The sequence below is a fragment of the Diadema setosum genome, chromosome 19 (assembly GCF_964275005.1).
Source record: "Diadema setosum chromosome 19, eeDiaSeto1, whole genome shotgun sequence".
NCBI classification, from domain to species: Eukaryota; Metazoa; Echinodermata; class Echinoidea; order Diadematoida; family Diadematidae; genus Diadema; species Diadema setosum.
The window spans coordinates 9,475,377-9,501,130 of record NC_092703.1 but is presented as its reverse complement, the minus strand read 5'-3'; the positions used below and the strand labels follow the sequence as shown (position 1 = coordinate 9,501,130).

Below are 25,754 nucleotides of genomic sequence, written 5' to 3'. Positions count from 1 at the left end.
CATCAGTAAGTCCTAACAACAGTAACAATCACATAAGCAAATCACTGGAGGATGGGAGTGACGTCAATTCCCTGTAATTCCCCTTGTGCTCTAGATATTTTCCATGGCAACCTACAAAAAAAAAAATCCCCATTTTGTGAAACAAAAATTGATTCCAATGACACATATTGCATAGGAGATATCTTCTACGTGTATCGAATAAGTACAAACGATTTCCTTGTTTTATTTTGGCATCAAACTTTACACTGTCACTGTACACTACAGATATAATTTTTTTTTTACAAGGGTGTATTTCCAGATACAGCTTTTTCGCCGAATAGTATTCGTCAGAATTTGAGGCCATGTTCCTAACTGCCGGCTAGGCTGAAAAATATAAGAAAGAAAACTACGGTGCACTGTGTTAGGAAGGTGTGAACTGTTAAAAGTCACTGACTTCAAGTCATTGTATACCGGTATCAGTGACTGTCTCTCATCATCAAAGTTAAGATGCGCCCTCTACAGTTTGTACATTGAAACACGTAATTTGAGTTGCAGTCATCACATCACACTTGACGACGAGAGACGCTTTTTAGCTTTGGGAGTTTGTGTACTTTTAAATCAAAATGTTCTATTATCTAAATTGTCACTTGAAACTCCACCAGAATTTACGTGCTTCCACGTAGCTATCGTAAAGACATATCAAATTCACCGCGCCGTGCCGTCAAAATGTCGAGCTTTTCAACGAAGCAGTTGCCGAGACCAAGCAGCGCAGGTAGCAATCCGCTGACCAGGTCGCTGCCGTCTTCATCTCCGGGAGCGGCTGGGGCGACATCGGCGGGCAGGGTACTCCAGTACCGGGCGCTTCACACGGGGGATCGCTCACTGAAAAAGACGGCTCAAGTGTCGCCCCTTCAGATGAGTACTCCCAACACAAGAACCGACACAGCATCGTTTAAGACTCACAAGTTCAAAGCAAGACACAGCCAGTGGACCCCTATTTCACATAAGCCATCAAATGAGCAGGTAATCAGCTAGCAGCTCAGTCAGAGTAAGATTGACGAGCGAGGGCCAAGGCTGTCTCTACTCAGCTACTGTAGAAAATCTACACTAACAATATAACAGTAGATCCCTACCCTAGTTTACTTTCAAATAATGGCTATGATCAAGTTAGATCAAGTCACGTCTGCTTCTGAAGATTTAATCATCACTGATCATAGAGTACTTCTAACAGTGCCACCAGTGGGTGTCTAAGTAGTTTTGATATGGTGTTGACTTCTGGGGGGTGTTTCATCAACGTTTGTCAGCGTTGACAAGTTGTCAGCGCTGACAAACGTTGATGAAACACCCCCCTGAGCTTCACTGTATAGAGTTTAGTGTATGAAGGGCATCTATATATCTAGATCTAGTTTTATTAAACGTTATGACCATCGCCACAATCACTCGGAGTCAAAAAGAATAAATTACGTTAACATTTAAATGATGCCTTGAATTTCTACAACTTTCTAGCTACATTGTCATTATGCTACGTCAGCTCTTGAAATTATTGTATGTCAAATCTTAGATTTCATAAGCAAAACCATTATTTTCTGTATGCTTTTCTTTCTTACCTCATATCCCCAGCTGTACCTAGAAAGAAGAGATCTGGTTGCTCATTGGGTAAGTAAGACTAACAGAGCAGCGGTGCAGGGTGTGGTAGAGATATTGCAGCCAATGTCCTATTGGAACACAATGGAAAAAGAGCCCCTTTTCTTCGTAAAGAAGGGAGATTGAAGGGGGCCGGGCTAGTTTTTGGTGATTTTAGTGATCATCTTTTCACCATGTTTTCAATCAAATCAAAATCAAAATGTTAACCGATTAAATATAATCTTGTCAGCAAGTTACAGGAAATAACTTGTCACAGAAACTTAGAATTGTGATATTCTCAATGTTCTTTATGATAATCTATTATGTTGTTACTCCCATAGATGCTTGTTTGAAAAGTACATTGGTTTTCATGCTTTACAAGGGTACTTAAGCCATTTCAGCAAATTCATATTTCAAACACAGTTTGTGGCATTTGGCCAATATTGTTTGAACTGTGTAATCACATGTTTACCATACATGTTTATTATGTTTTATGTCATAATCAAAAAGAAATTTTGTGAAATGAGAAAGGTATTGTGTAGCTTGTTTTATCTTTCTCAGGTGCTTTCCAAACCCATTTACAGGATTGTAGACAAATGGCTACATGTAGCTGCTGAGTATTTGTGCACAGGATATCTCAACTGAAATAATGCTCCCCTGTTTCCACTCACTGTTCTATGATTTTCACATATTCTTTACTGTGTATCATTGTTTCAGTGGTTCAATGGGAAAAAAAGAACCAAACAAACCTGTCACACCTCCCTCTTCCCCAACCCCACCTGTCCAATCCTACCACATCCCTCACAAGCACAATACTCAATCGATGTTGTTTTTCACTCACCTGCCCAGTTTGACCTGTGGACCGACTCCCAGCGCAAGCGCTTCCTCCAGTTCCTGCTGGTGCACTGCCAGCGCAGCCAGCTGCTCTTCCTCCAGCAGTTCTTCGACAGCGCCGTCCCGCTCACCCACGTGGACTTCACCAAGATGCTGCCCCGCTTCCTCTGTCTCCACATCTTCTCCTTCCTGGACCCCCGCAGCCTGAGCCGGGCGGCGACGGTGTGCTGGCATTGGAAATTCTTCACGGAGCAGGTGCATTGTCGAGTGCAGAGTGCGATGTCAGGGTGTGGTGTGTGGTACAAGGGGTATTCTTGTCGTTTGAAGATTTGTGTTGAGTCAGACTCAAAGTCCAAAACTTTTGAGTCCTCAGTCAAAAGATTTTTTGCAGTTAGCAAAATGAAGTCATGAAGACAGCTTAACATGAGTTGGAACTTTAAATGTTACATTAATTTCCTCCTGCCAACTCTATCTGCTTGCTTTTTCTTTATAGTTCATATTTTGGTAGATGTGAATGCATGTTAGAAGACCATGCCATCACAATGATTATCATGATAGGGGCCTATTGTTGACACCCAAAGTGTCACTTCTTTCTCTGATGAAATCATAGGACACTACGAACTAGCATGACAGCTTATGGGCTGAAATGAGAGGAGGGGATCCCTACTGTATGGCTACTGTTCCATAACTTCACTTCCTTCCCACACCTTACACCTTCCCCCCCCCCCCCCCCCCCCAACAGGATGAGCTCTGGATGCCCAAGTGCCTGAGACACGGTTGGCTCCTCCCCTACGTGCCCAGGGAGAATGAGTATGGCTCCTGGAAAAAGCACTACATCCGATGTTTCCGGTCCATGGATGTCAGCCAGCCCAATGAAAAGGTAGAAATTCCTTGTCACTTTTTCTTGGCATAGTTCCAGTGATCTAAGAGGAATAAAGAGAGCTGTTTAATTGTGTGTCTTTATTATAGAAAAATACATCAGAACGTCTTGTGTAATTCAACAGTAGCAATGATAATGGTGCTGCTGAAGATAACTGTATAATGATGATGAAGATATTACTTTTCATAATCATGACAATATTGATGATGATGATGATGATATTCACATCAGACACATCAGCATGTCTCATTTTATTAGGTGATAATAGTGTTTATGAAAAGGTTGATTTAGATTATGATAATGATACTTATGATGAGTTTGATTGTGACGACAATGATGATGATGATGATGATGGTGGTGGTGGTGGTGGTGATGTTGATGATGATGGTGAGTAAGAAAAAGGAGAGGGGGGAGAGAGGAATAATTTCTCTGGTGTGTGGTTCTCTTTCACCCCACATGCTAATCACAAGTCTTGTGCAAAATGATTTTATAATAGAATGCTTGTTTTAAGACTCCTGAAACACCAATCACTCAGTACCTGTCCATTATCTGTTATCTTTCATCTGTTCTTATTCAATCCTTCTCTCTCAGTCTGAAAGGTATGGCAAGCTTGGTGACGGCTCCGCTCTCGCTGACAAGGAGTATCAGAGGAAACTCAAGGCAGGTAGAACCAAGGAACCAGCCCTCAATCCACGTAAGTTATCTTTAACATTACATCATGTGTCCTCTCCTAAAAATGGTAACAAGATCATTTTGCATTGACTGTTTCAAATCAAATACGAAATCAATATTGTACATATACATCAGTGGTAATGATGATTCCTGATTCTTCCATGTAACCCATAATATTGTTCAAAAAGTTGTGATGTACTTGACATTTTACTTCGTGAAAGCCATGAAAATGTGTGTTTTTGCATCCATGAATTACTGCAGTATGTCATTGTTTTGTTTCTTCTCTTTTTTCTTTTATTTTTTTTGCATTGAGGAGGTCAATTTATGTGTGTTCATATTATTGTTCTTTATGAAAATTTTCACAAAGCAAACAGTAGCAGGAATAAGATTTAGACAAAACAGTAAAGCACTACTGTCCACCATATCTGAATTGAATGTTCTACATTTTGCTTGCGTAGAGGTGCAAGTTGATGAGATTGACTACTAGGAGGCTGTGAAATTAAAATCCAATTTAGACTTAAATGTATGCATTGCTCTGCAAACAACAGATCCATATGATGAGAGGGGACCATGGCTGGACCCAGACCCCCGTCCCCAGGACACGGAAAAGGCCTTCCGGGGCATGACGGACACGGCCAGCCCCAACTTTGGCTTCCCGCTGCCCAAGGTCCACCAGAGGTCCTGGACGGAGCCGGCCCGCAAGTTCGAGTACGGCCTGGAGTCCAGCGGGCGCAAGAAGCAGCATCGTGTTGCACAGGTGAGAGATTGTCTGTTACTCCATTAAACAGAATCTGAGAGTAGGTCTGTTGTGATGTAAAGACTGTACTCTGTTGATGATGTGAGTATATATCTTTCTCTTTTTTTTTATAGATATTTCACAGTGATTAATGATTCAAAATTATGTTGTAGAATTGTTTTTGGAAAAAAAAGGAAGATGAAAATTGGAGGAAAGATGGAGGAATTTTACCATTCAAAGTAGATGACAAACTAAAATTGACATTGTAATCAAATTTCTGGATAATTTGAGCATATTAGAGGCAAGAGTTTGTTTTATTTAACTTTTGCATACCATTCGTTCTACCTTTCTACTAAAAATACCTGTACAGAGTAACTACTTCCTCAGTCATAAGGCATTTTTTGAGAGTACCCTGTGCCACATACTTGAAACATAGCTATCATGACAGAGTTTCCAACAGAAGAATAAAGAATATCACAAATTAATCAATGGCAGTGGAGCATCCTAATGAATGGTACACAGCATTTCATTTCCATTCCGGTGTGTCAGTACTACTAGGAATAGAAACAGAAAAGACAACAACAACAACAACAACAACAAAAATGATCTTTGAACTTTTGATCCCCTTGGACCAACCAAAGGATGCCGAGGATACGGTGGGTCTTGAGAGGCACATAGCTGCAACCCTGACGGCCCACATCGCAGAGGAGCTCCATGACAATCCAGACGTGATAGCGCAGACCTGGTCCAAGCCCCAAGTCCAGCCAGTCTCCAGAAGGTAGGAGCCCCCTAAAGGGACAGGTCATCTTCCTGTGTAGTCTTGCAATACTCCATCTTTGAGTGAGAAAAGAAAAAGAGACTGTTGTACCTTTATTTTTTATAGATGATATGAGGAGATGGTCATTATATGGCTGCTGTGACACCAAATCATTGTGAATGAGTTATTTCAGCAGGCCACTCATAGAATAAAATTACAGTATATTGAAAAACATTGCAGGTTTCCAAAGTTTTGTTAGTTTACCCTGTTGGCCTGTATTTTCTTGTTATTTTTGTTGTTGTTGTTGTTGTTCTTTTCCTGTAATTGTGCCGAGGTTCTTTTTCTTCAAAATTTGAGACATTTCTATAGTGTTCGAACTTCTTTATCTCTCAGCTTATTTTATTATTGGAAAATTGAGCAAAGAAAATGGGATTCCATCGCTTATTTAACGAACATGCTAGGCCAGGGTTTGAAAAGCCACCATGCCTGTTCTGTGCACTAGAATGAATGATAGCTACCACTGTGCATTAAAATTAAGTTGAGGTACTGCTATAGGTAGCTCTCCACATCTGAATAGAATGTAGAAACAAGCCTTTCAGCTATAAGACATCATTTTGTCGCACATCTTTGGGTGGCCCCCCTTTCGGAACATACATATCTTTAATATTGTGATTTCCCCTTCATATATGATTACTCAGACCAGATCTTTCCCGTGGAGGAGACTACTCAGCATTTCGATCCACCTCAAGGCAGGAAGTGGGGTCAAAGATCATAACAGGGGACTCCCCTTTCAGAGTCCTGCTGATATCAAGTGAGGTGCCTGCATACCAAGTAAGTTTTTTCTTCTTGTTTTGTTGGGGTATATTCCCTTCGTTTGGGAAAAATTGGCTTTTGGGAGACGGTTACCTTTTCTTAATACTTTTTTGGCATATCTGCAAGGATTGTTTGGTTATCTGTGTCATTTATTGGCTTCAGATCAGAAATCTTTTTTTTTCCCCCAACCTTGTACATTGGAGTTACAAAATTGTAGGTGGGGTTACGAGTGAACAACTATATAAAAAAAAAAGACAGCAATATGTGTACCTATTTCACAGATAGTATCAGTAACATCAAATCAGGTCAAGTGAGGCTGTATACAGGGCTGCACACTAACCCATTTTTTCTGCCGGTCCAACCTGTCTCTGTCGGACCGGTAAATGCCCCGTTTTACCATTTTTTACCGGTCCGAACAGAAAATTTACCGGTCAACAACGACAACCTAAAAAAACATTAAACGACTTGCAAACTTATTTTCTTGTTTTTTATGGACGTGCCCCCTTACCCATGTACATTTTACAGATTAATATTCTTTTTTTAAACTTGCATTATTTATTGCACAAGAAATAGAAAAAAAAAGATAGGAAAAGATAGAATATTTGTTTGTGAATTAGAGTGTAAAATGATAATGAACAAAATCAGATTGTATCAAATGCGTTTGTGACTTTTTCTAAACATCGGCGCACGAACTTGCTGCGTAACCTGCTCTTGGTGGTCAGTTGGATTGCGACGATTTAATGAATTATTTTAGCTGTGATATTTTCTGATGCACGCGCTACAAGGGGTTCTTTATTTTTCTCCCGATAATCTATTCGCATTGTGCATGCGTTCTTGAAAGGTACACGACATGCAGGGCCGAATTCGCAATCCTTTTTGCGCCCATTTCCACCTCAAATGTATTAGCGGGATTGTGACGATTTCATAAATTACTTCGGCTGTAATATTTTCAGATGCAAGCGCCAAAAGAGGTTAAAAATGTGTCCTTTATTTTTCCCGATAAACTCTTCGAATTTCGTAAGTGCGTTCTTAAAAAAAGATGCACCACATGGCCGAATTCATGATACTTTTTGCGCCTATTTCTACCTCAAAATAATATCAGCGGGATTGTGACGATTTCATTACTTCGGCTGTAATCTTTTATGATGCAAGCGCCAAAAGAGGTTGAAAATGTGTCCTTTATTTTTCCCGATAAACTCTTCGAATTTCGTAAGTACGTTCTTAAAAAGATGCACCACATGGCCGAATTCATGATCGTTTTTGCGCCTATTTCTACCTCAAATATCAGCGGAATTGTGGCGATTTCATGAATTACTTCGGATGTAACTTTTTGTGATGCACGCACCGGCGAGAATGGTTGAAAATGCGTTCTTTATTTTTCTCCCCATAATCTCTTCGCATTCCGTACATGCGTTCTTTAAAGGTATACGACACGGCCGAATTCACGATCCTTTCTGCGCCTATTTCTACCTAAAATATCAGCGGGATTGCGATGATTTTATGAATAACTTCGGCTGTAATCTTTTATGATAACGCACCAAAATGGGTGGAAAATGTGACCTTTATTTTTCCCGGATAAACTCTTCGCATTTCGTAAATGCGTGCTTAAAAGATATACGACACGGCCAAAAATCATGATTCTTTTTGCGCCTATTGTTTCCTCAAACTTCAACGGGATTGCGATGATTTCATCAATTATTATTCGGCTGTAATCTTTATGATGCACGGGCCAAAAGGGGTTGAAAATGTGTCCTGTATTTTTCTCCCAATAATCTCTTCGCATTTCGTACATGTGTATATACGACACGACTGAATTCACGATCCTTTTATCGCCTATTTCTACATTAAATATCAGCCGAATTGTGGCAATTTCATGAATTACTTCAGATGTAATCTTTTGTGATGCACGCACCAGCTAGAATGGTTGAAAATGCGTTCTTTATTTTTCTCCCCATAATCTCTTCGCATTCCGTACATGCGTTCTTGAAAGGTATACGACACGGCCGAATTCACGATCCTTTTTGCGTCTATTTCTGTCTCAAATATCAGCGGGATTGCGATGATTTCATGTATGACTTCGGATGCAATCTTTTATGATACACGCGCCAAAAGAGGTTGAAAATGTGTCCTTTATTTTTCCCCGATAAACTCTTCGCATTTCGTAAATGCGTTCTTAAAAGATACACGACACGGCCAAAAATCATGATTCTTTTGCGCCTATCGTTTCCTCAAACTTCAACGGGATTGCGATGATTTCATGAATTATTATTCGGCTCTAATCTTTATGATGCACGGGCCAAAAGGGTTTGAAAATGTGTCCTGTATTTTTCACCCAATAATCACTTCGCATTGCGTACATGCCTATACGTCACGGCCGAATTCACGATCCTTTTAGCGCCTATTTCTACGTCAAATATCTGCGGGATTGCGATATGTCATTGATTATTTCGGCTGAAATCTTTAGTGATACATTCACCAGAAGGGTTGAAAATGCGTTCTTTATTTTTCTCCTGATAATTTCTTCGCATTTGTGCATGCGTTTTCAAAATTATACATTGCATGCAGGGCCGAATTCGATATTCTTTTTGCGCCTATTATTGTTTACTCAAATTCCAGCGGGATTGCGAAATTTTCATGAATTACTTTTCGGCTGTAATCTATCCCATGCAAGCGCCAAAAGGGGTGAAAATGTGTCCTTTATTTTTCCCCCGCTAATCTTTTCCCATTTCGTACATGCGTTCTTAAAAGGTATAGGACACGGCCGAATTCACGATCCTTTTTGCGCCTATTTCTACCTCAAATATCAGCGGGATTGTGGCGATTTCATGAATTACTTCAGATGTAATTTTTTATGATGCACGCACCAGAAGGGTGAAATGTGTTTTTTATTTTTCTCCCGATAATTTCGTCGCATTTGTGCATGCGTTTTTGATAACCAACACGGCATGCAGGACAGAATTCAAGATCCTTTTTGCGCCTATTATTTCCTCAAATTTCAACGGGATTGCGTTGATTTCATGAATTGTTATTCGGCTGTAATCTTTTATGATGCACTCACCAAAATGTGTCCTTTATTTTTTTGTTTTTTCTCTCCTCTGTAATCTCTTCGCATTTCGTACATAAGCTTTTGAAAGATACGACGCGGCCGGTCGAATTCATGGTCCTTTTTGGGACGATTTCTACCTCAAATATGTAAGCGGGACTGCCATGATTTCATGATTTTTTTCCTCCCTAGTATTATCTCTTCACATTTTGTGCATGCGTTCTTAAAAAGTACACGGAAGAGCCGATTTCGTGATCCTTTTTGCGCCTATCTTCATTTATGAGACCATTCTGAGCGAATGAAAATATTCATTTGTGAAATGACTGTGTAAAATGAAAATGAACGCAATCAGATCCATTTACTGTATCGCTGAATATCGAATGTGTTTTTACTTTTTCTAAAAATCGACACAAGTAAATTAGTTCTAACACAACTGCCACGCTGCTGCGAAGCCGGGATCGGATCGATCTTGCGTTAAAAAATCATGAGTAAAATGACCCAGAAATGCGTGCGCTTCTATCAATGCTTCTTGTCTGGCATGACCGCCGATCGCAAGCAAACGAAAAGCAGTTACACTGTACATGCTCTGCATGACATGCATTGCATGGCAGCGCGTGAGCAGCGCCAAATGCGCAAGCGAGGGCGAATAACTGGTCGACTGCTAGTGCTCAAAACTAATGTATGTTTACTGTACAAAGTGCACCGGTAGACATAAACGAAAACTTGCGTAAAACTTGTTGAACAGTGCGATATCTTGCATTCTGTTTCTCCCCGATCGGGGCTGCTCTTTTTCTTTCTACTGACCCCACCAATGCTTTTTTTTACTGGTCATGTCGGACCGGTAACTTGTGGATTTCCTGAAAAGTTACCGGTCCGACAGTGACTTTTACCGGTCTTTGACCGTCGGACCGGCGCCAGTGTGCAGCCCTGCTGTATAATATTATTTTTTTTTTTTACCATTCTTCTAAACAGCAACCAGTGCATCCCCATACATGTATATTGTATACCAAGCTGCAAGACATGTTACATTATGAAATCAGAAAAAAAGAGAGATATAAACTTAAGGTAAGCAAAGGGTTGAGTAGAAATATGAAGAAAAGGGGGATTAGAAACAGATTTTGTGATAAATTTTGCAGGCAATGTTAATTTGATGATGAGTTTTTGTTTAATTTGAGTCTTTGAAATTTCTGGTGGCTATTGCAGCTCCTCGTGTCAGCTGCCAAACCAGATGTTGTACCGATAGTCTATGAGTATGATGGAACCACAGTCGAGGCTCTGCTGGGGATGCTGGTGTCCACCGTAGGCTCCCACCAGGCAAGGTATCGTCATGGCAATGGCCAGATGGAACGTTGGAAGAAGAGCGTATGGAAGGAACGCTAGTAGTCCCGTGTACTGAGTAATAAAACTTTGCTGAGTGTGGGAAGAAAGTAAGGGGTGGAGTGAAGTAAAGATGACAGGGAAGAGGAGAGGAAGGATGGAAGGAAGAAAAGAGGACAAGGGAAAGGAGAGGAGAGGACATATTGAATAGCTGTTTGATTGATATGACCTGTAGCCCACATGTTTTCACATAGGAATATGTGTGTGGCAAAATTTGTTGTTCGGCCGTATTATATTCTTCCAGAGTTTTGTGTATTGCTCTAAAACTGTTGATGTTACACAGTGGCACATCTCTGTTGTTATTATTACTAAAATAACAAGAAATATTCACGGCATGAAACTTTTGCATATTGGTGTCAACAGCCCTTTTCATGGCATGAAACTTTAGCTGTAAATTGCCACTGACATTCAATGCATTGTGAAGACAAGAGTTTTCTCCTGCATTTTATTTTCTTGAATCTTGGCTCCTTGAAAAATATGCAAAAGTTTCATGCACACAAAAATTTCTGGTTTTACAGTATTATCATTTTGTTGTTGTCTGTTGTGTGGTTGTGAGTTTTGGACATTTAGCATCTGGCATCAGCGAGGCCATTGGCAAAGTTCAAAGGGCAGTTTCACATTATTCATCAACCAAGAAATGACAGGTTCCACTTACATTTGCATCCAACACAAATTTCTTGATATCAAGTGTAGTATGGTATCAAAGGTACTGTACATCAAGTAGTAAAAATACACCACTTATACAAACCATTTTAAAAATGTGAAATAATGCCTCCAAACATATGGATTATATTCTTCTAATTATATTTTGCCCTTGCGGTTTTGACATCGCCTATGTTTCTATTTTCTTCTTTCACTCTTTTCCTCTTCATTCAATTTAAACTTTGCTTTAACGGTTTCATTTTTCTCAAAAAACCAGGAGCATTGGAGTCTTCACCCTAGGAGAGGATGCCCCTCGTCTCGTTAGGGAGACGGCCATCACGGCCGAGATGATCGAACACCCCGACATCAAGAACTTCTGGGAGTCCTTCGCCGAATGTGTCGATGCGGGAAAAGACGGCGGCTGTATCGATTTCTTCTCACCGTTGGAAGCCACGGGTAAGAATCTCCATATGTTAGGAATCAGTAAAAAAATGCCCAGGATCAAATGGAGAGTTTGATCTAAAAAACGGGGTAAGTGCCATTTTCAAACTAAGTCCATCATCAGGTAGACCAAAATAAAACCTTTACAATGATACCTCATTTGCACAACAGAGGATATTCTTGAAGTTATGATTAAAAAAATCACATATGAATATCTAATGTTGACGAGATTGGAGTTAACTTGCTTTGCGAACAAACTCGTCAAATGCTGTAGATGTCTATGTATTTCAAGTGTGGTTATATTTGCAAGAATTTTGTGTGTTGACTGAAAAATCATGCAAACACAATGAATGCAATGTATGTTGTCTCCATGGTTGAAAATAGCTGACTTCACTTCTTGGAAAGGGATATGTTAATGCTTGTTCACTGTGGTTCCAGGAATGTGAATCCAAATACTCTGATATTGTGTGACAAGTCCTGATCTGTGAGATATGTTATGGCAAATACAAGACACAATTAATCACTGTCACTCGTCAAATGCGGCAATTATGAAATGATCAAATATGCCATTTACAGGGAACTTAGATCAAGCGCAAACTTAAGACACTTTTGAAGATGCAAAATTATTTATGGCAGTATATTTTGCCCGCTTGACTAGCAGCCGCTATTAGAAATGTCTTGTCCATATGTTACAATGCTGTGTTCCACTATGTTTCCTGTGCATTTGGCTTCTCTTTTCTCTTCCAGCTGGTGGTCATGAAATGCTGGCCCAGCTTTCTGCCCTCATTGGTCTGACGTTGTCCAGTCCTGCCACCCTCTCTCCAACCACATTTGACTATGGTATGTAAAGCCAAACTGCAAAGAATTTTCCCCTTTCATTGTAGGTATCAAGTACATTGTTCAATTTGTATATAGAGGTTCCAGGACAACTCACCTGAAGATATCTACAATCTCATGAATGTAGTGAAACTGTGTCACTGATGCACAGTGATGCAGATTTTTCATTTGTATGTGATGGCAGTTATCATTGCTACAGGAAAATCTATGATAACAGTCAGGTCTTTTGGAAAATGCGTCATTTCTGTGGTTTTCATGATGGCGCAAGAATACTGTGATGAAATGCAAGAAAAGTCCTTGTTATTATGGAGAAAGCAGTGACTGCAAGCAGTTATCTGAGTGGGTTGCTGTCATATAAAAACTTACACAAAAATAGGAAGGCAACACAGGGGGTGTTATATTTACACAAGCCTATATAATATGCGAAGCAGAGAGTATACATGTTTTCTTACCTGGTCTTTAAGTGGAAGCAGACAGTGATAAGGATATTTTGACTTAATGCATTGTTTGATACTGACATACAATGTGTGGAACAGTAGGAGTGCATTTCCATACTACTCTTCAAATTGATTCAGGTAGTGTGGGATGGTTCAAGTCTAAATGTTTTTACACCAACGTGATGTAACAGAAAATGTGTGTTCTCTCCCATCTTCTGCAAGAAGGGTGAGAATAGTGATGGTGACATGAGCAAAAGTGTTCAACAAATACCAAACTATGTAAAAAGAAGAATAAAGTATTTGTTTCTTCTATTGGTGAGGAAACATCCCCTGATTCTGTCTCATTCCATTCCGATCTGCAGTGACGGGAGAGTGGCAGACGTCAAGCCATTCCAGCCCCGCCCGCCCACCGCACTCCACCTACTTCCAGCAGCGCCCCCTACAGGCGTGGCAGGCCCTCGCCGGTCGGGTGGCCGAGACCACGGCCCGCTGCAGGGAGGAGATGAGGGGATTCTTTGTTCAGAGGAGGGAGCAACTCCTGCACAGGGTAACAGGTAGGTGGTGACCAGATTCATAGGGAGGCGTAGGTGATGACCCAATTCAATTGAAAGCTCTACTCCATATTGAAATCAGAGTCAAATGAAAGAAAAAACGACAACACGCAAATGTTTTCATTGCAATCAATCAAAGAATAAGAAATTGAGTCTTAGAATCTAAAATTTTCACATGTTTTTTGATAGGCAACAGTGATGCTGGTTACGGTCACATATTATGCAAATTAGATAAGCAATGATGTCATCACTTTGCAGCTCTGCTAAGGGTTTATGCATGAGGATTATTGAAGAAACCAACTCTTTAGGCAATAATTTAGCAAGTAAAAAAATTGTCATTTGAAGTATTACATTGCATGACTTGATACAGAAGATGCTGTATCTTTTTGATATTTACTTGAAGTATAGTGTTTAGTGGAAATGAACCATACTGTCATCATCTCTATTTGATGATGATCATGACCATGATGGTGACAATATGATGTTTAATCTTTTTGTTTTGTTATTGTTATTTTTATCATTATTGTCATTATCATCATTACCATAACACACATTTATTAGGATTATCATTGTTCTTCTCTTACCATCATCATAGCCATCAACATCATCAACAGCAGCTGGGACTGAGGCTGTATGATTGCTACTGTTGTTGTTTAACCCATTCCATACTTAATTCTGAAATCTCGATAGACTTAATACACAGGCCTCCAGGTTCCTGTAGGGAACGGGTTAACTGCAACCATACATTTTCCCTTCCCGCTCACAGGTGATGTAGTGATGCAGGAGCTAGGTGAGGATGGCCTGGGGCTGGCGGATGATGTCATGACCAGCCTGAGGGAAGCCCTAGAGGAGCTGGCCAGGAATCCTGAAGAGGTAAAATGGTCTCTTGTGAAGTGCCTACCGGTATCTCCTGCGCTTCTTGCCTGTCATGAAACATTATGGAAAATCATCTCATTATCAACGATATTGGGTTTGCTGTTCACCTTGTGGTAGTCCTGAAAAGGACTGTTGGAAGAGGAGATAGTAGATAATTAATGAGGGGGAAGCGAGCAAGAGAGTGAGTGAGAGTAGAAGTATTCTTTCTTGAAAATGTGAGAGTCCTGAAAAGGGCTGTGAACCAGAAGTGAGAGGACGGACAGTCAAGCTGTCCAGAACGTCCAGCCCTTTCTCTTCACTCTCCTCACTCTCGCTTTTGGTTCTCGTTATCGACACCACCATGCAAACATCCACCTTCAAAGATCATCATGTCATGATATTATCAATATCATTATCATGATCATCATCATTATCAATCACCATTACCCGATGTGTCATGTTTCTTGTGTCCGTGAACTCTGAAAACTAAGACAAGAGGAAAATTGAAGTCAAAGAGTTTGCTCATATTAGCAAGACATGAGGAGCACATGATTTTGCTTAATCCAAATGTTGATTTGACTGAGAAATGAAGTTATGATTATAAACTGGTAGGTAATGAAAAGAATGTGGAACATGCATTGGTTAGCTTTTCTTGTCTGACTTTTTTTAGACGGGGAATTTTTGTGGCTAGTATTCTGTACAGCAATTATGTACATGATCTCCCCCCTCCCCATTGATTTATTTATTACCCTCTATTGAGGAATTGCATGCACAGTTTAAGTGGTTAGAGTTATTGATAATTATTGTCATGCTTTCTTAATGGATTAGCAAAAGTTGCAGTTTTGCAATTGGTCTGTTTTGATATGTGCAGATATCAGGAACCGAGTATCATGAAAATTACTGTACTTCTTTTACTCCTTCCACCCCCTCACCACCAATTCTTGAAACTGTAGCCAAACCCAGCAGCTTTCCTCGGTAGGACTCTCATCAACATCTCCAGCAGGTCTGAAGAAAATGGCCCAGGACAGACAAATGGTTTGGTGCCAGACACAACGAGTAAATCAAGCAAGATGCCATCTGGACTGAAATTGGTAAGAATCTGTTTGATGTTACACATTTGATATGCATCTGGGGGGTGTTTCATCAACGTTTGTCAGTGCTGACAAGTTGTTAGCGCTGACAATTTCAGCAAAATCCTTGGTTTTGATTGGATGAGATGCTCTGGTCACTGACTGTTACAGTGGTGATTGTCAGCGCAGACAAACGTTGATGAAACACCCCCCTGGTTGCAGAGAAGATTCTGTGTAATTTCATAAGTTATCTTTCAGCAGTGTCAGATGGTGTCAAAACCTGTTAGGTTTGTACTTCAGTATCTTTGCATATGGCAGTGTTCCCAAATAAATGAATGCTCGATATTCTTTCACAGTAAAATGAAAAAACAAAACAGAACAAAACATATATTAAGTAGTTTGATGGAACCTTAGGAGGCATTGCCTTCAACTATGTTTTTTGTTGTTGTTTTGTTGTTGTTGTTGGTTTTTTTTAACCCTGGTTGTGCAAGATTACTTTATTTGCTGAAGATTGCAAAACAGTAGCGGTATGGTGATGAGTTGATCACTAGAACATTTAATATCTGTAAGTGGACTGAGGTGGTGCCTCATTTGGTGAAATCACGGCACCACCAGTCATATGTACTAGGAAAGTCTCTATCTATCTATCTATCTATCTATCTATCTATCTATCTATCTATCTATCTATTTATCTAACTATCTATCTATCTATCTATCTATCTATCTATCTATCTATCTATCTATTCATTTATTTATTATGTCTTCTATAAAAGCAGGGTAGTCCCATTCTGAGCCACAAAGGCCTGCTTTATAAGGAAGCCTGGCATCAGACATATTATTACATTATAGTGTACACATTCAGTCAAACCATCCACTACTGATGCCATCTTTTCCATGTGAGGTGATGAGTTTTGTCCCACTTTGTGGACAATAATTTCAGTGCTCTTTGTATATTTATAAACAGACAAAGAGAGATAGTTCTGACTCATATTCCATCATTTTTGAAACCCTATCTTTCCTCTAAAAATAAAAAAACACACACACAAAAGGCGGGTCTCCATGGCGATGACCTGTCTATGGATCAAGAGATCGCTGAGAGCATCGATGAGGACATTCAGGAGGAGATCGAGGACGAACTGGATGTTGAGTCCATCTCGGGACGTGTGCGGCCTCCGGGCAAAGCTGACAGTCTCAAGGCCGCATCAGCGTCACGTCTCAGTACGAGAAATCTAACGAGGACCCACTTCCAGCCTCTAACTATGCAGCAGACATTCCAAACTATGCAGGTTAGGAAGAATGTTTGTGATCGTGAAATTGAGATCAAGATGCCTGGCAGACCAATGCCTCACTCATGCACATGTTCTTGGAATGTGTGTTTAATATGTATATTTGGAGTGTATACAACTCCGCAGAGGTTGCAGAAATTTGTAGAAGTATGTAAAAAAATGTGCTAAAGAATATTCAGAAGGATCCTGGAAGCTACTATCCAAGTGGAATGCTTCAACAACACATCTGTGTAGTGTAGCAATGATAGTGAAGCTGAACAAATTCTTTCTGAGCACTGTAATGAAGACCAGTTTGGGTTATAGTTCTGGAGAATTATGTCCTCTGTGGATATCGTACAAAGTTACAGCAATATTTGAAACCTTCAAAATGTTGTCTAATTGTCTAGTATTCAAATAAAAGGAAAAAAGAATCCAGCTGCTTGTCATTAGATGAAATGTAGACTGCAGTCTTACTGGTTGGAATCTCAGGAATGTCTGCACTCTGATTAATCTTTGTGTTTGCGCTCAGCTCACTACACCCCCGGGGAAGACCCAGTCAGAGCGTAGGAAAGCGGTGGCCAATGAGCTGCTGGAAACGGAGCGCGTCTACGTGCGCAGGCTGAACATCATCCATAACGTCTACTATCAGAGACTCACGGCAGCACTGCGGTCGAATCACGCCATCATCGGTCAGACGAATCTCAATCTCATCTTTACAGACCCAAACAACATTCTCAATGCAACAAAGTGAGTTTGAGTTGGGTGTCAGTTGTTTATTGCGAGTAAGCACAAGACAAGTAACTCTAAAGAGCAATTCCACACCATCTACTAATATACAACTGAGTTCATGTGGTCTATATGTCAATTCATCATAAGACCATGTATGCATCTGTTTCAATCAACCAATCCTTTGCAGTCAAGAAAAGAGATGATTGACATATGATTGTGCTGATCGTGCTAACCTATGACTTTAGTCTAGTTCATGTTGCTTTAAAGTTTGTATATTCCTTTTCAAAATTTCACAAAATTTTGCTTGGTTAAAGAAATAATGTCTGCCAACATCATGTGTGAAATCTTACATTGATGCATCTCAGAGTTTTTTTAAAAGGAAATGAAAAACTATCGAACTCCATGTCACTTAATTATACTCTCCCCCTTTGTACTGAGCATAATGGCTTGATTCTTTTTTTTTTCTTTTTTTTTTTACTGGTCCAAATAGATTGACTGGCAGTTGATAGTATAGTTTCCCCTCCATCATAAAGAAGTTTCTACTTTTATGATTATGAGAAAGGGTCAGAATTAGCCACCTCTACAATATACCAGCATAAGAAAGGAATCTAATTCTCAGGTTTGCAAAAGGGGCATATGAACTTTAAATTAATGCCTGAACACATGACCCAAATGCATGTTCAGTTGGCTATACTGGTACAATGTACATACACGTGTATCCTTCACATTGTCCTGTGAAATGTCATTCCCCCCCCCCCCACCTACCTGGTGCTTTTACCCTTTCTCCCCTCCCTCCCCCGCCCCTTCCCCCTCTCAGGGGTCTCTATGAGGAGCTGAAGGGACGCTTGGAGAGCTGGAGTGCCCAGCAGTGCCTAGGGGACTGCTTCGTCAAGTTCCAGTCCAAGCTCAAGGCCTACACCAACTTCCACAACAACTACGCAATCATCCTCTCAACAATTGACAAGGTCAGCTTGCTTTGCCTGTTAACCTGTTGAGGATGGACTGATTTTGCTGCAACACACATTTTCCAGAGACACTTGCCCGAGTATACTCCAAACTCATCCGCAACAGATTAAAGTGAAAACATAGTTCACATGCACTAGCCCTGTAGAAACTGTTGAATTTTACTTTATACTGGAGACATTATGCATAAGAAACGCATGAAATAATGCTGTGATAGCATGATTTCAATTGGGTAAAATGCAAAATATAACTCAAAAAGGTACACCAGAAGTATTGCCATCTAAGAGCACACTAGATCGTGGTTGCTATGTGATGTTTTGTATTCAGTTACTGGTACATTGATTTCAATAGATCAGGCCATAACAGTATCCTTCGCGCGAGAGTTAATCGCATACTGCAGCTGTTATAGCTGCATGTGATTCAGTGCTACTGCTAGGGCACACTTAGGTTGTCACGTATGTCTGGTAGCATTCTACCAAACCACTGCGGAATCGAGATCATGCTTCAGGAATAAAAGTTGTCTAATACGACAACTGAAACTATTTTACACTTACGATTTCTACTCCAAAACAACTCATCCTGGCAGATCACATCAACCGGCAAGTTTCTTGATTGACCCTTTCGATATGTGATGTATGGTACGTGTAGGTATTGGATTGTTGTATTGTAATGATTTTTTATGAAATTTTAGTGATATACATTGTACTTTCATGTGAATTGATGGATTGTAGTAATTGCTGTATTTCTGAATGACATGAGAGGAACACTTTAAAGCTTGCAGCTAAAGACTGTAGTCCAAGCTTAGTTTTGCTCCACCTCAGTTTGAACATTAAAAAAAAAGTATTCGATACTGCCTTTGAAATGGAATAGCAAATTTTTATCATGTAGTCCTTTGCTATCTTTCTAGGGGACTTATCATAAACGTACACATAGATTGTTTGTAAATAATAGCATTAGCTATCTAAAGAAATTTGTTGCTGATGTATGAAATCTGTGGCACAATCTTTGTGCTGAAAATGACTATTTTTCAAGCAGAGAAGTTTCATCCACCCGCTTCCTTTTTTCACTCATTAAGTGCCGAGAGCAAGAACCCTCGTTCCGCGCCTTCCTGAAGCAGCACGACTGCTCGGCGGCCAGCGAGATGATGACCCTGGACGAGCTGTTGCTGGGCGTGGCCCATCACATCCATCACTACATCCGTCTCCTGCTGGCCCTGCACCACGCCACGCCCGACGACCACCCCGACAACGGCGACCTGCTGACGGCGATCGAGACCTTCCGCCAGCTCCAGGGCATCATCGATCAGGTGAGGAGTTGATGATGGCTCCCGACCGATGACACGGCATTTACTCCTGCGACGATTTCTCCCGTCTTAATTTCTCCAGGGACCTAGGGTTAGGGTTGTGATAGGGTTTTAGGTTTAGTTTGATGTGAGGATTATGATTAGAGCTAAGGTTATGCTTTGGGGTAGAATTTATGTTTGGCTTAGCGTGTAAATATTGCAATGGAGCAATTGTCTCAGGAGCAAATGTCATAGAACCCTCCTGACCACAGTGAGATGATTTCAGCCCTCTAGATGAAGCAGTAACTATCACTTCAGTTTGTTTGTTTGTTTGTTGTTGTTGGGTTTTTTTTTTTGGGGGGGGGGAGGGGACTCCATAGAATTTGAAACAATAATGACACTGTTCTGCTTCTTACCTTATGATTGGTGATAATATTTCACTCTTAGACCCACATGTTCAGTTTGTGCAGAATTGTGTGTGTGTGTGTGTGTGTGTGTGTGTGTGTGTGTGTGTGTGTGTGTGTGTGTGTGTGTGTGTGCACGCATATGTACATATGTTTACTGTGAATATTAAGTATATAGTGTCAACATGGAAGCAAATGATATGAAATATCATCAGAAAGATGATATGATTTGAGGCTTTTTGATTTGATAGTTGTGTTTGTCATCATCTTTAACATTTTAAGTGTTTTATTGGAGATGAAATAGAAGCAGTGGAGGTAGGATTTCTCAAACCCAGCTCTGTTTGGCTACACTTTATTGAGGCCCCGACTGATGGGCACGCAAATTTACCTTGAAATAAATCTTAATCCCTGATTCTGTCTCTCTCTATCTATTCATCTATCTGTCTATCTATGCTTCTGTAGAACAAGCAGCGTGGTGAGAGGGAGCAGGTGCTGAAGGGTCTCCAGAAGCGCATCGTTGGCTGCCCCAGCCTCCTGGAGGCCAACCGCTTCCTCATCAGGCAGGAGACGGTGGCACTCCTGGAAGCTGTCAATCCCAGCAAGTCGAGCGACATCCCAAAAGGGTGGGTACCTGCTAGGTAAAGTGGATTTAAGTCGTCGGGTGAGAATGATAAGGGCATTAAGGTGCCTGAACACTGTGGCTGTAGTGGCAACTTATCATTTGCAACCGATGCAGTGCAGTAAATAGAGTCCAAACAGGGTACATGCATTGTAGCTATAAAAATGTATTTTAGCAGTTAGTATACAAATGGTCACAAGTATGATGATACAAGATTTGGTAACAAGGTAAAGTCATATTGAATAATGCGCCTCGTCTTTCACCGAGTGCAAAATCTTGTTCCATTGCACAAGTAAAGACTATTTGGTTTATACAAGATCTCGGACATCAACAGATGTGGTCTGCACAGATTCTTGAATTTAGTACAGAAATGGCAACTACTTTTTTCTTGAAAAGTGAATGAATGGCACATGCAAAAGTGATCGGTTGAAGTTGTTGACAGTAAGAATGAGTGATCGAATGTGCGCGGGCCTTGTAACTGGCTCAATCTATGAGTGCATGCGCAGCTAAGGTTTGTTTATTCTGACAGAGCCATGCTATGGAACAAAAACTATGGGTTGATGTCAGCTGTGCGCTATTCGTTTTTGCTCAGTCAAAATTGCATGGCTCATCAGCAAAAGCATTCAGAGGTAGCTTTAACTGCATGTCTCATGACGAGCAATCAACCAATCGGAAAGCTAGATTCTTTTAAGGCGATAAATGCAAGGGATCACCGAAGTGTTGCAGCTTTTTGAAAATTCAATTCTTCAAAATTCTGTTTATTTTTCTCCAGGGCTGTAAAGCACGTCAACGACCTCTGCCTCTTTCTCTTCAACGATGCTCTGGTCGTCACCCACCAAGGGTCGCGGCACGTGCCCTACACCCGACGGTCGGAGGTCTTCTACAAGTTTGTGGTAGCTCTGAGTCTGAGCAGACTGCAGGTGGTGGATGTGCCTGACTCAAAGTGTGAGGATAGAATGCAAGGGGGAGGAAAAATGACCCTTTATCGTCCCTGGCGTGACAAGACCTCGTGTCTCAAAAATCATGAAATTTCAGGAGAGAGAGAAAAACTCTTAATTTTCACAAGATGATATCATTGTTCATGTCAAGTAATGGAGAAACATTGTTTTGGATTACTTTCATACTTGTAATGTTTTAAAACTCAAATCAGTAATTCTGATATTCAAAATGGAGTTAGGACCTTTTTGAATATAATATTATATGTCTGTGCTGTTATTGTCTTGGCTGTAGATATATGGCAAACTAAATTATATAAGTGCTCTTGTGCTTACTGATATTTGTTCGTGAAGGTAAAATCAAAACATCGTGCATGGCATATAAACTAAATGTATGTATGCAGGGCTCGACACTAACGGTGGCCCGGTGGCCCAGGGCCACCAAAAACGCACGTCGGACCACCAAAATTTCAGAAATGAAGAATTTGGTGGCCTGATCGGGCCACCAGAAAAGGTCGGATGTTTGCCTTTGGGCCACCAAAAATAAAAGTTAGTGTGGAGCCCTGATGTATGTGATATGACATGCAGTTGTTACAGACTGAAGAGTACTTTGTAATGTGTAAAACAAGGAGAGTTAACTTTATGATGTGGTGTGGTAAAGCTTAAACATAGGTCATGGATTTTTTGAAGACACATGAAAATCTGGGTCCCACTTCATAAAGTATGTTAGGATAGCTATTCTTGCCAATCCAAAAGTGAGATTCTTGTCGCTACCATGGCACTTGCCTTTGCAGCAAGAGTTGCTGTCGTGTCAACTTTTTGTTAACCCTTTCTGTGCCAAATGAGTCAAATGTGAATAAATTTCACACACATAACCTATGCACAGAAAATTTAATGTGGCATGCAGAGGTTTAATGAAATGGAACCGTGGCTTTCTTTGATCTCCAGATATCCAGAATGCGATCCAGCTGGTGTCCCCCAAGAAGAGGCTGCTCTGCTCTGCCGAGGACTACTCCTCCAAGCTGGCCCTGCTCAGCATTCTGGAGGAGGCCGTCCGGGCAGCGCTGGACCTAGACTGAAGCCCCACCCACATCTTGCCTTCCGCTCATTGGTCTCCGTGGCTACTGCCATGACAAGACACTTCGCCAGCAGGGGCGCGTAGATTTGTACGTCGAAAGTAGCAGACTGCCACGTGAGGACATCAGCACTTCACAAGCATCACTTCCTTACCCCTTACCGCTATATACCCTGGCCAAACAAGAATGCATCTGTCCTGATTATGTTGTCATCCTAAATCTAGCCACTCTGCTCACCTGACATGTCAGTCATGGCATGTTTGGGCACGTAAAGTTTATGTTCATTACTTGTGGACTTGTGTCCACCAGAATTTACGTGGTTTTTGCTTGCAACTTACAGAAGTGGCTAACAATAATGACACACATGACCAATCAAAACATACATCATATTCGCAAAGTTGTTTTTGTTCTTAAAGACACAAAAATATAGTTAAAGAGAGTGCAGTGTTCCATTTTCAAATGTTTAAGTAATGAAAGCTGTACCCCCATTGTGGTGGTGGTAAGTGGGGTTTTGTGAGATGAGTGATGGAATTTCTTGCAGTAGTGGGATGGGTATATTGCAACCAAACTCTGAGCAGAATGAAAGTATTCATAATGTCCACATTGGTGGGTGCATGTGTGTCCCTCCGCAAAATGTAAGTGTGTGATGCCTAATGACTGGGCAGGCCACAGATTGCAGGCTGAAACGATGAAGACCAACCTTTTCGCTGGTATCCTCAAGCAAGCTGGTGGGAGGGGCTCTTCTCAGCTGAGGTATTATACGTAGCCTTCCATGTTGAAGCTGCCTGCCTATCCATCTAAAAACTATTCCAAGATTTCTTGTTGCAACTTCCAGGCTAGACATAATCACAGTCTCCCTATGCAATGCATTCACCATGTATTCAAGTTTACAGGTGGGTTAAAGCAAAGTTTGAGGCCAAGTTGATTTTCCGGATTGTTCACAGAGACTGATTCTCCGTGCGCGATTTACAGTATTGTAGAATGAATGTAGTCTTCAAGCTGTGATTGTTGTGGTCGTCTTGTACATACTGAGCAATATGTTTGGTGCCTTTAATACAGGATTGATACATGTGATGAGACAGAGGTATGATGTGTGTTTGGTTGTGAGAGGCTGTCCAGGTATACCCTTATGAAGGGAGGTGCTCCTGTTTTAGAAGCATCAGAAAACATTGGAACCAAGAAATAGAATGTTATTAATACATCGATTTCAGTGATGTTTGCACTGTCTGTGTGTACAGTGCACTCCCGTTATAACGAACACGGTTATAACGAAATTCCGGTTACAATGAAGTAAAAATTCAGGATGCAACATTATCCGCTCTATGTATTTTTCATTGTTTATTTGTTTGGTTATAACGAAATTTCGATATAACGAAAGAAAACTGCCGGTCCCGAGAACTTTGTTATAACGAGAGTCCACTGTATATTTACCCTCTTCCAGATTTTCTGCGTATTGATGGGAGATCAAATTCTTTGCTCTGGATGTATTACAAAAAACAAAAAGAGCACAGTGCAAACTGTGTTGATCATGTGTTTTTTTCCAACGTCATTGTACCTCACATAATTTTATTTTTTTATGAAGATGGAGGATTATCAACTCCCATCTTAAAAAAAAACTCCTCTGGTACTTTCCTGTTGTTGTTGGTTTTTTTTCTGAAGTCAAGGCAGGTTTATTAAGCCCAATATTGGCTGAAACGTCTATCTATACAATGTACATACAAGCAAAAGAGAGAAAAATAAAGCAAAACAAAAAAACATTATGTCTTACCTCAAAGAGAATGGATGCAGTACTGACAGTTTACAAGATGATGAAATGGACATTCAGTTAATACCATGTTGTTTCAGGTATTAAAAAAAGAAGGAATGATTACTGTAACATTTTGATATTTTTTAATCCATTGGATAAAAGGAAAGTGGAAAATCTTTATGATACTGAGCTGGTGCTATGTAGAAAGTGATGGTTTGAAATTTCATGGAATGTTGAGAAGTATGTTTGATAATTTTGGGAAAATGCAATTCGAGTATGCAACTGGTCATGAACTACAAATGTAGAAACGTGGGTATTCTTTTTTAATTTCTTTTGAAGTGAAATTTGGCAATGAGATTGTCAGAATACATTGACATATAATTATGCATGCTGAAATCAAATCTGACAAGTCTTGCTCTAAAGCCAAATTAGATGTGATAAATTGTACATAATTGGAAATCCTCTGATGTGGAGGATTATGAAATACAACGATCATTTTTGGCGACACTATCATTCTTTGCATTTTTACATCGCATGTCCAACTTTCCAACCACATGTTTTAAAGTGCTGATACATTTCCACCTGTACAAAGTGTCATCATCAGTCAGTATATCAATTGGTCAGTTTTAGTTGCATTGTCATATTCCGTCCTGCATTACACTGGTGTCTATAGTTCAAAGCGTCGTTTGTTTTCATTCCAGTTTTACATGGTGCAGTTGAATAGTGTCGGAGGAAGACAAAAAATATTTGGTATTAGACGTGGATAGAGGAGAGAGCGAGGGAGAGAGAAAGATAAGAGGGTAAGGGAGATTTTAAAAAAAAATATTGGGGAATAAGGAATTTCTGTTCAATGCATAAGTATGTTCGACTGGATTTTATCCGTTTCTAGGATCACACGTTCAAACATCTGCTATTCAGTGTCAATTAATGTATATACAGGTAATGTACATTCATTCAGATTTGTTTAATCAGTGGAGATGTAATTCAGTTTATTTATCGTTGCTCTCTTATTTGCCAGCACTTGTAAATGGAAAACCATCAAGTATGTTGAGCTCCACCTGTGTGCTAAACTTACTGTAATTATTTTATCTCACATCAAAATATTATACAAAGCTGTGGAGTGTATTAAGGCATAGTGATCTACTGTACATTAACTTTTGATGAATTACTCATTAAGTTTCTGTGCC

At 40.4% G+C, this 25,754-nt stretch overlaps 1 protein-coding gene across 1 annotated transcript; it reads left to right on the top strand.

The window, feature by feature from the left end:
* The first annotated feature begins 705 nt into the window (after nucleotides 1-705).
* LOC140243057 (epithelial cell-transforming sequence 2 oncogene-like) lies at nucleotides 706-22,941 on the top strand. Its single transcript, XM_072322794.1, has 22 exons — nucleotides 706-1,002; nucleotides 1,600-1,635; nucleotides 2,452-2,691; nucleotides 3,179-3,316; nucleotides 3,908-4,010; nucleotides 4,537-4,745; nucleotides 5,366-5,502; nucleotides 6,180-6,312; nucleotides 10,541-10,656; nucleotides 11,634-11,812; nucleotides 12,545-12,637; nucleotides 13,434-13,625; nucleotides 14,389-14,495; nucleotides 15,431-15,568; nucleotides 16,597-16,708; nucleotides 16,754-16,833; nucleotides 17,342-17,559; nucleotides 18,359-18,506; nucleotides 19,580-19,810; nucleotides 20,653-20,813; nucleotides 21,582-21,754; nucleotides 22,693-22,941. The coding sequence occupies exons 1-22, from the start codon at nucleotides 706-708 to the stop codon at nucleotides 22,821-22,823; spliced, it is 3,372 nt and encodes a 1,123-aa protein (XP_072178895.1). The 3' UTR covers nucleotides 22,824-22,941.
* The last annotated feature ends 2,813 nt before the right edge of the window (nucleotides 22,942-25,754 follow it).

Bases quoted from the DNA above. Each gene is read 5' to 3' on its own strand.
- LOC140243057 (XM_072322794.1), top strand. From the start codon at position 706: ATGTCGAGCTTTTCAACGAAGCAGTTGCCGAGACCAAGCAGCGCAGGT. The intron at 1,636-2,451 runs GTAAGTAAGACT...TCACCTGCCCAG, and splicing joins GAGATCTGGTTGCTCATTGG to TTTGACCTGTGGACCGACTC. The intron at 16,834-17,341 runs GTTAGGAAGAAT...GTTTGCGCTCAG, and splicing joins AGACATTCCAAACTATGCAG to CTCACTACACCCCCGGGGAA.